This window comes from Chlorocebus sabaeus, chromosome 11, assembly GCF_047675955.1.
Source record: "Chlorocebus sabaeus isolate Y175 chromosome 11, mChlSab1.0.hap1, whole genome shotgun sequence".
Lineage (NCBI taxonomy): Eukaryota > Metazoa > Chordata > Mammalia > Primates > Cercopithecidae > Chlorocebus > Chlorocebus sabaeus.
In genome coordinates, this window is record NC_132914.1 from 3,138,848 (window position 1) to 3,148,305 (window position 9,458).

The 9,458-nt window shown below is 51.7% G+C and overlaps 1 protein-coding gene across 2 annotated transcripts; it reads right to left on the reverse strand.

The window, feature by feature from the left end:
- Positions 1-549: 549 nt before the first annotated feature.
- Positions 550-9,420, reverse strand: TEX52 (testis expressed 52). Of its 2 annotated transcripts, none has more exons than XM_007967244.3 (3): positions 8,811-9,420; positions 6,725-7,275; positions 550-2,018 (listed from the first exon to the last, which is right to left on the reverse strand). In XM_007967244.3, the coding sequence occupies exons 1-3, from the start codon at positions 8,880-8,882 to the stop codon at positions 1,724-1,726; spliced, it is 918 nt and encodes a 305-aa protein (XP_007965435.1). In that variant the 5' UTR covers positions 8,883-9,420; the 3' UTR covers positions 550-1,723. The 2 variants fall into 2 exon arrangements, with proteins under 2 accessions (XP_007965435.1, XP_072876488.1); XM_073020387.1 differs by having other exon boundaries at positions 6,673-7,275.
- Positions 9,421-9,458: the final 38 nt, after the last annotated feature.

Below are 9,458 nucleotides of genomic sequence, written 5' to 3' on the forward strand. Positions count from 1 at the left end.
TGTGGCTTGTGTCTGGCTTCTTTCACTCAGCATGATGTCTTCAAATTTCACCCACACTGTAGCATCTATCAATACTCAATTTCTTTTTATGGCTACATAATACTCTATCTACTTATTATTTTTATTCTATGAACAGTGATTGACAGCTTCATTTCTGGAGGGCTGCCAGTGGGCTACACACTTTGCAGGTCCTTCACCTATATTGTATTTATTCTTGTATTTATTCCATTTATTTATAAACTGATGGCCCCCATTGTGCAGATGAAGAACCTGAAAGCCAGAGGGAATAGCGACTTTTCCAGAGGTCACATTGCTGCTTAGTGGTTAAAGCAGCACTAGAACCCTGTGGTGTCTTGATTCCAGGTGCCTGCAGGGTTTGAGAGAAATGGAGACAAAGAAGGCCGTGGGCAGGAGGCCAAGAGAAGCTCAGTAGGTGCTGACCATCAATGTGGGGATGTGATGGGAGTGGGAGGAGGTGAGGTAGAGCCCCCACCATTTCAGCTTCTTCCCCTCCAGCCGCTTTCCTATCACCCTCCCCAACCGTGTCTCCACCCCAGCCAGGGCCAACACCATTCTTTTTTTTTTTTTTTTTTTTTTTTGAGAGACGGAGTCTTACTCTGTTGCCCAGGCTGGAGTGCAGTGGCTGGATCTCAGCTCACTGCAAGCTCCGCCTCCCGGGTTTACGCCATTCTCCTGCCTCAGCCTCTCGAGTAGCTGGGACTACAGGCGCCCGCCACCTGGCCCGGCTAGTTTTTTTGTATTTTTTAATAGAGACGGGGTTTCACCGTGTTAGCCAGGATGGTCTCGATCTCCTGACCTCGTGATCTGTCCGTCTCGGCCTCCCAAAGTGCTGGGATTACAGGCTTGAGCCACCGTGCCCGGCCCCAACACCATTCTGACTGTTGCTTTGCCTGCCTCTACTTTACCCTGGTCTTTGACTCCCTAATAGAAAAAGCTGAGGCCCAAGGCCTCTGGGCCGACTGCTCTTTTGGCATAAGTCCTCCACACCCTTCCCCCCACAGGCAACCCCAGCAGGGTGTGGAGAGACCGCTGTTTTACCTTGAAGCTCTACTTTGTTCTACTCTTGTTCCTCTGCTGAGACCTGGTTAGCCTTCCTGGGGCCTGACTCTCCCATTCTCCAGCAGCAGCCCTGACCTGACCTCTCCTCCTCCCAACCCTGCATGGGGCCCTGCAGCCAAGCACAGCTGTGTCTGGTCTTTGTCCAGACATCAAATGGTCCAGGGAGGCGGTGGCATTGTGGTTATTTTTGCCTGAGAGGCTTTCTGTGCCCTGACCAATCCCAGCCTCATTCCTAATGGGTTATGAGAGTGGAGATAGCGTCTTCTTATCCACGTTTCTTACAGCGCCTCTTCCCCCACCCCAACACACACACACACACCCCTTCCTTCCCACTTCTCCTCTCCTTAGGAACTGGAGTCCCTCCCTGTTCTCCCTGCTCTACCCAGCCTCCTGGCCTCAGTCCTCCCACCTTCGATGAGAGTCCTCCAAGGAAGAACTATAACAATTTAGAACTTCAGTTGAGTCTCCAATAGCCTGGGGTACAGAGGTGGCTTGAGGCTGGGAGGATGGTGGAGAGGCTGTTCTGCAGATGCCAGAGTCCTTTTGCTACCGCAGGGCCTCCTGCTGAAGGAGCGTTGATTGAGAACACTGGAGCCTGGGACTCTGGGTGCCACGATCGTCCCCCCCCCACCCGGAAGCCTTTCTAGGAGTGCCCAGGTCTTCTCTTCCTCTTCCTTGCTGGAGTTTTGCTTGCTTGTGCCTTGGAGAGGTGGTGGAGGGGTGAGGCAGTTCTGTCCTTTAGCAGGGTTTGGAAATTCTTTATGAGGTCCTGGCTCAGGGGCGCACTGGGCAGCAAGACCAGCTTTAGCACCTTCTCCTGGTAGTGAGGCAGAGGGTTCGGGCAGGGCCAGCTCCTGGCGAAATTGTTGGGAAACGGGTTGGGCATGAGCTGGAGGCCCTGGGGTTCGAACCTCCCACCAGCGGATATGTGCCGGTACCTGTTGGGAGAAGGGTGTGGAGAGAACAGAGAGATCAAAGAAGAGATCCAGGCACAGTGGAGAGATGGGGAAGGGGAAGGGTGATGCTGCTGTCCACAAGCTAGGTAGCCATCAGGTGGCAGGGAATCCCTTCTGTCTCTCCGCCTAATCGGGTATTGACCTATGCCAAATGGCCTGCAGCTTATGTGTGTTTTGGCGTTAGTCTGGTGAAATAATGTTCGGCTAGTAAGCCTTCCATCCTTTTGACATACTACATATAATACTATGATCCAGATCCCAATCCAGATTCTAAATGTCCTTCAAGTCTCACCTTTTCCACTAATGCAGTGCCAGTGGGAAGATCACAGAACTCAACTCCACTGGATAACTGCCTCTTCTCAGGAAGCCTGCGGTATTGGGTCGAACAGTAGGAAATAGACTTTTGTTTCTTTTAACACAGCTGAATAGTGACTGATTTTCTATGACTCAACACACTTTGCACCTGGTTCAGCAGACAGTCCCCTGTTTGCTGTTGTTGGTTTATGCAGAGGCTCTCAGTCTGGCTGCACATTAGAATCACCCTGGGAGCTTTTCAACACAACCTACCCAGGCTGCCCTGAAGGTCAGTTAGTTAGAATTTCCAGAGGGAGGCTCAAACCTCAGCATTTAAAAAAAGAGCCTCTAGGCCAGACCTGGTTGCTCACACCTGTAATCCCAGCACTTTGGGAGGCCAAGGCAGGTGGATCACAAGGTCAGGAGTTCAAGACCAACCTGACTAACATATTGAAACCCCGTCTCTATTAAAAATACAAAAATTAGCTGGGCGTGGTAGCAGGCACCTGTAATCCTAGCTACTTGGGAGACTGAGGCAGGAGAATCCTTGAACCCAGGAGGCAGAGGCTGCAGCGAGCCAAGATCGTGCCACTGCACACCAGCCCGGGCGACAGTGTGAGACTCTGTCTCAAAAAAAAAAAAAAAAAAGCAGCCCTAGGCTGGACGCGGTGGCTCACACGTGTAATCCTAGCACTCTGGGAGGCTGAGGTGGGCAGATGACCTGAGGTCAGGAGTTCAAGACCAGCCTGGCCAATATGATGAAACCCAAACCCCATCTCTACTAAAAATACAAAAATTAGCCAGGCGTGGTGGTGCGCACCTGTAGTCCCAGCTACTTGGGAGGCTGAGGCAGGAGAATCACTTGAACCTGGGAGGTGGAGGTTGCAGTGAGCCAAGATCGCACCACTGCAATCCACCCTGGGCAAGAGCAAGACTCTGTCTCAAATAAATAAATAAATAAAAAGAGCCCCAGGTCATGAAAATGGGCTACCAGGATTCAGAACTACTAGGTTTACATGTAAATGTTGTATTTTCCCAACAAGATCATGCTTAACATCTCATTCTATGTCTGAAGTCCTCTGGGTCTCTACAGTTTCAATGCTTCAGTGTGCTCACTGACTGATCCAGAGTCTTTTTTTTGTTTTGTTTTGTTTTTGTTTGTTTGTTTGTTTTTGAAACAGAGTCTTGCTCTGTTGCCCAGGCTGGAGTGCAGTGGCGCGATCTCGGCTCACTGCAACCTCCACCTCCCAGGCTCAAGTGATTCTCCTGCCTCAGCCTCCTGAGTAGCTGGGACTACACCTGCATCACCACTCCTGGCTAATTTTTTATATTTTTAGTAGAGACGGGGTTTCACCATATTGGCCAGGCTTGTCTTGAACTCTTGACCTTAAGTGATTCGCCCGCCTTAGCCTCTAAAGTGCTGACATTACAAGCATGAGCCACCACGCCCAGCCCAGAGTCTTTTTTTTTTTTTTGAGACAGAGTCTCGCTTAGCTTGGTGTGGTGGCGCACGCCTGTAATCCCAGCTACTTGGGAGGCTGAGGCAGGAGAATCGCTTGAACCCGGGAGGCAGTGAGTGGTGCCAAGATCGTACCATTGCACTCCAGCCTGGGTGACAAGAGCGAAACTCCATCTGAAAAAAAAAAAAAGATTAAAGATTTAAAGGTGTATAGGGCACTTACCGTGAATGGAGCTTGCAAGACTGGAAGTTGCTGTGGGTGAGTGAGTGAGTGAATGTGAAGGCCTAGGACATTACTATACACTACTGTGGACTTCATAAACACTACATGATTAGGTGACACTAAATTTATGTATTTACTTACTTATTTTGAGATGGAGTCTGACTCTGTCCCCGATGCTCTAGAGCAGTGGCCGTGATCTCAGCTCACCGCAACCTCCACCTCCTGCGTTCAAATGATTCTCCTGCCTCAGCCTCCTGAGTAGCTGGGATTACAGGCACCCGTCACCGTGCCCAGCTAGTTTTTGTATTTTTAGTGGAGACGGGGTTTCGCCATGTTGGCCAAGCTGGCCTTGAACTCCTAACCTCAGGTGATCCACCCGCCTTGGCCTCCCAGAGTGTTGGGATTATAGGCGTGAGCCACCACGCCCAGCCACTAAATTTATTTTATTTTATTTTATTTTATTATTTATTTATTTATTTTTTAAAAATTTTTTTCCTAAGATGGAGTCTTGATCTGTCACCCAGGCTGGAATGCAGTGGTGCAATCTCAGCTCACTACAACCTCCACCTCCCGGGTTCAAGCGATTCTCCTGCCTCAGCCTCCCGAGTAACTGGGATTACAGGCATGTGCCACCACGCCTGGCTAATTTTTGTATTTGTAGTAGAGACAGGGTTTCACCATGTTGGCCAGGCTGGTCTCAAACTCCTGACCTCAAGTGATCTGCCCACCTCGACCTTCCAAGGTGCTGGGATTATGGGCGTGAGCCACCATTCCTGGTCCACTACACGTATTTTTAAAATGAGGGAATTCGAGACCATCCTGGATAACACGATGAAACCCCGTCTCTACTAAAAATACAAAAAATTAGCTGGGAGTGGTGGCGGGCGCCTGTAGTCCCAGCTACTTGGGAGGCTGAGGCAGGAGAATGGCATAAGCCCGGGAGGCGGAGCTTGCAGTGAGCTGAGCTCTCCCCTTTGCCAGAGTCAGCACCTATCAGCAATCGGCAGTCTTCAGAGAAGGGTAGCAGGAGGCAGGGAGTAGCCTAGGTCCCCACAAAGGGGACTGGTTTCTCAAAGTCACTAACCTTTGGCGTTGTTTTCTTGTTTGTTTTTTGTTTTTTTTGAAACAAAGTCTCGCTCTTGTCTCCCAGGCTGCATTGCAGTGGTACGTCAGCTCACTGCAACCTCCACCTCCCGGGTTCAAGCGATTCCCCTGCCTCACCCTCCGGAGTAGCTGGGATTACAGGCACCCACCACCATGCCCAGCTAAGTTTTGTATTTTTAGTAGAGATGAGGTTTCACCATGTTGGCCAGGCTGGTCTCGAACTCCTGAACTCAGGTGATCTGCCTGCCTTAGCCTCCCAGAGTGCTGGGATTATAGGCGTGAGCCACCGTGCCCAGTCTGTTTTTTTTTTTGTTTGTTTTTTTCAGATTAAAAATCTTCACAACCTCTTGCTCCAACTCCCCAGTGCTTTGGTCATGCCCTTGGGATTGGAATTTGAGACATTCCGTTTTCACTGCCTTCCCCCTATCTTGTTACTCTTGCATGCTTAGTGCCTGGGCTGGACACAGTTAGGAAGCATCCGTGAGTTCCCAGGGTGGCCGGGAGCAGGAGCTGCGGGATTCACAGCGGCTCCTCTCACGTTCCTGACTCTGTTCCGACTTCTCAGCCTTGCCTGGAGGGCCTCAGCCACTGCTTTTGGCTGTCTGCTGGCTTTCCACCCTTCCAGCGTGAACCCTGACTTCCCCATGAAGGCTTCCTGTGGCAGGGACACTCCAACTTGCTGCAACCCTTCTCTCTTGAATTTCTGTAACAACATCTAACTTTTATTTTATTTTATTTATTTATTTATTTTGAGATGGAGTTTCACTCTTGTTACCCAGGCTTGAGTGCAATGGTGCCATCTCGGCTCACCGGAACCTCCGCCTCCCGGGTTCAAGTGATTCTCCTGCCTCAGCTTCCCAAGCAGCTGGGATTGCAGACACCCATCATCACACCCAGGTAATTTTGTATTTTTAGTAGAGACGGGGTTTCTCCATGTTGGTCAGGCTGGTCTGGAACTCCTGACCTCAGGTGATCCGGCCGCCTCGTCCTCCCAAAGTGCTGGGATTACAGGCGTGAGCCACTGTGCCTGAAAAACATCTAACTTTTGTTCAGTTCTTCCACGTATTCACTAGCTCAATTTATCCTCCCACAGTGAGGTCGGTACCTGAGGATCCCCCCTTCATCAGTGAGGGAGCTGAGACTAGAGAAGCTGGGCACCTCGACATGGTCATGGGGTTGGAACTGCACTCCAGGCCTTCGGGCTACAACTTTCACTCCAGTTCTTTACATTAATAACTGACTTCCTTATAACACCCTCTGTCTCACACTCTGGGCCCTTCGCATGTGTAGCCTTGTTTTGATAGCTATCTTTGCAAAGCTCCTTGAGGGCAGGCACTGAATCGCACTTCTCCGTATCCCCAGTGCCTAGCAGGTGTCTCCTGCATAGCTGTCCTCCCAGATTTTAGTGAAATTCTGTGCCTCCACTCGCTGTTCTTACCTTGTCTCCACCTTGTCCTTTCAGCTACACTCAGAAAAGAGTTTGGTTTTCAGATGACCAGAGGTGGGAAGGGCAGAGTCCTGGTTAGGAACAGGAACCCTAGAGAGGGAGGGGTCACCTGGGCAGGGCGGGGCAGGCTGGGTGGGCTCCCTGAGGAGGCACCGTCTTACTTCTTGAAGCTCGCTGGTGGCTGAATGTTGCCCTGGGCGTCGAGTGGAGGTGCTCTTGCCTCACTCCTCAACTTAAGCTTCTCCACCTCCTTCAACTCCTTCACTGTCCTGAAAATCACCTGCTTCTTCCTTTTTATGTCCACAAACGTGGGATAACAGTGGATGAAAGTCAGGAAGCTGTTTTGCCCCATCCAGGAGGGAGGGGGGATGGGGTGCTCCGTGGGGGGGCGTCTGTGGGCATTGGAGTCTGTCAGCCAGCGCCAGACATTGCTATCGTAGGGCCTGTCAGGCCGAGTGGGGAAGGTGGCAGGCAGGCGGCACACATCGAGCCATGTGTGGAATCCCCAGGTGTGCTGTGTGCCACCTTTCCAAGGATGGATGAGCCGCTGGTGCACCTTGGACTTCATATCTGTGCAGGGCGGCAGCTTCAGGGCCAGCTGGTGGTAGGCTTGCCGGGTGAAGCCAGGGAACTCCCAGGACTCGCTGGGGAGGAAGAACTCACGTTGAGCCCACGTTTGGGAGGGCGGGAGGGACTCGCTGGCCTGGACCATCTAGGGAGAGACAAAAGGGAGCCTGGGGAAGGTTGTGCAGACAGGGGTGCAGAAAGGTGGACGAGACACTCTGCTCTCCTTCCCAGGCACAGCCTCCACCAGCCCAGGATTCTCATCAGGACACAGAAGTCTTGGCAGGGCCACATCTCTATCCCTCTCCCGCCCGGCAGCAGTTATGGCTGCTCCGTATCATTGTCACAGTCACTCATCTTTTGGTCTCTTGCCATTAACCATATTTTGGTTTTGACTTCCCACCGTCTGTGCTCAGCTTTCGCTCTTTACCTTCACCTCCCTCCTCCCTTCTGGTGTCCCCACATTCCCACCCAGGAACGTGCTCCTTAGAGGGCACATCAGGTCTCAGGAAATCACGAAGGGAAATGCCCCCTACCATGCCAAGCGGGGCAGCCCACCTTCACTTTCTCCTGGTCTTGGCAACATACCAGGAAAGTCCTTCTCCAGAAAATAGGGCCATGTGTCTTCCCATCCCAGACTCCTCTCAATACTCATTTCTCTGTCATTGACACTTTCCTCCCACTCCTGATTAAAATGCTAGTACAGAAAGCGTCTAGAATGGCCAGCTCCTTCTTCCCCTTTCTGCACCCTGCCCCCCATGAAATAAACAGCAGCAAATACATGTTGACGCTGTGCTAAATACTTACATGCATCTTATTTAACCCCTACAACTCTGTGAGCAAGTATTGCTATCGTCCCTATCTCAAAGATGCAGAAAGCAAGATACAGTAAGGGTTGGTAACTCACGCAGGGTGCTGGTAACTGAGTGACAGCTGGGACTTAAGCCCTCTGTCTGTGCTCTTGCTTGGCATACCATGCTGGGTGAAATGAAATGGCCTTACTTAGCACAGTGCTTGACCGCAACAAAAATGCGTCTCTTTTAAAATGCTTCTCCCTCCTATCCATCCCCAGGGACTTTTCTTTTTTTTAGACAGAGTTTCGCTCTTGTTGCCCAGGCTGGCGTGCAAGGGTGCAGTCCCAGCTCACTGCAACCTCCGCCTCCCGGGTTCAAGTGATTCTCCTGCCTCAGCCTCCTGAGTAGCTGGGATTACAGGCGTGTGCCACCACGCCTGGCTGATTTTGTATTTTTAGTAGAGACAGGATTTCATCGTGTTGGCCAAGCTGGTCTCAAACTCCTAACCTCAGGTGATCCTCCTAACCTCAGGTGATCCATTTCCCTCGACCTCCCAAAGTGCTGGGATTACAGGCATGAGCCACTGTGCCTGGCCCCAGCGACTTAGTTCTGATTGCAAAAACCCACCTGTTTCTTGAGCTTGGGCCCCTAAGTTGTTTCTACAAGATCCCCCCAGTGGGTGGGACTGGGAGACGTGGCACTAGTAAGGCATCTCCTCTGTGTTCTGAGCTCTGGGTTGCCAGTGTCATGGGATGAAAAGGGGAAGACAGCAGAAAATGTATGGGCCAGGCAGTCAGCTGCCCAGAAGAAAGCCTGGCCCACTATAGGGGATAGCCTGTAGCCCAGTGGGGTACAAAAATGTAGGCAGCAGAGATGGGCCACTCCCTACCTGCAGGAAAGGTTCTTCCATACGAGGTGGGTGACTGGGCCCTCTGAGTGATCTTTGCCGGTTACTGGCCATTCTTCTGGGCCTCAGAGCCAGGAGGAGCGGCTTTGTGGGGAAACCCTTTCTGGCACCATTGTTTACTCCTGGGGTTGCTATGGTGATGCTGCCTGAGTGGTGATGCAGAGAGGCGGCCCTCACCTGTCCCTGGAGGCTCTTGTGTCCCTTGGGCCCCTGGCTGCTTCAGGTTAGACAGGCAGGGGATAGCACTCTCTTCGAGTTCTGACTGCAAAAGATGGCAGCAGGAGCTGCTGCCGGCAGGAGAAAAGCAGGGCAGCCTGGCTCCCAGGCCTCAGGGTGGGGGTAGCAGTGGGAATGGAGCACCTGTAACTGGGCCCATCCTGCTCTGATGTTCAGGGAGCCCTACCCCTCATGAGCTTTTCTCCTTAAGGAACCCTCAAAAGGCCTAAGTTAACCAGCAGGTCCAAAGGTCCCAAGGAACAAGGTTGGAGACGACAGGGAAAAGAGGTGAGCTGTGCAGGACTGGCACTGGGAAAAGCGGCAATTTGTGTTGTAGAGTGTGTGCCTGTGCAAGGTGCTCCAACTGCTTCTTGGGTCAACTTCAGGCGTTGCCTCTTCCCTATCACCATTGTC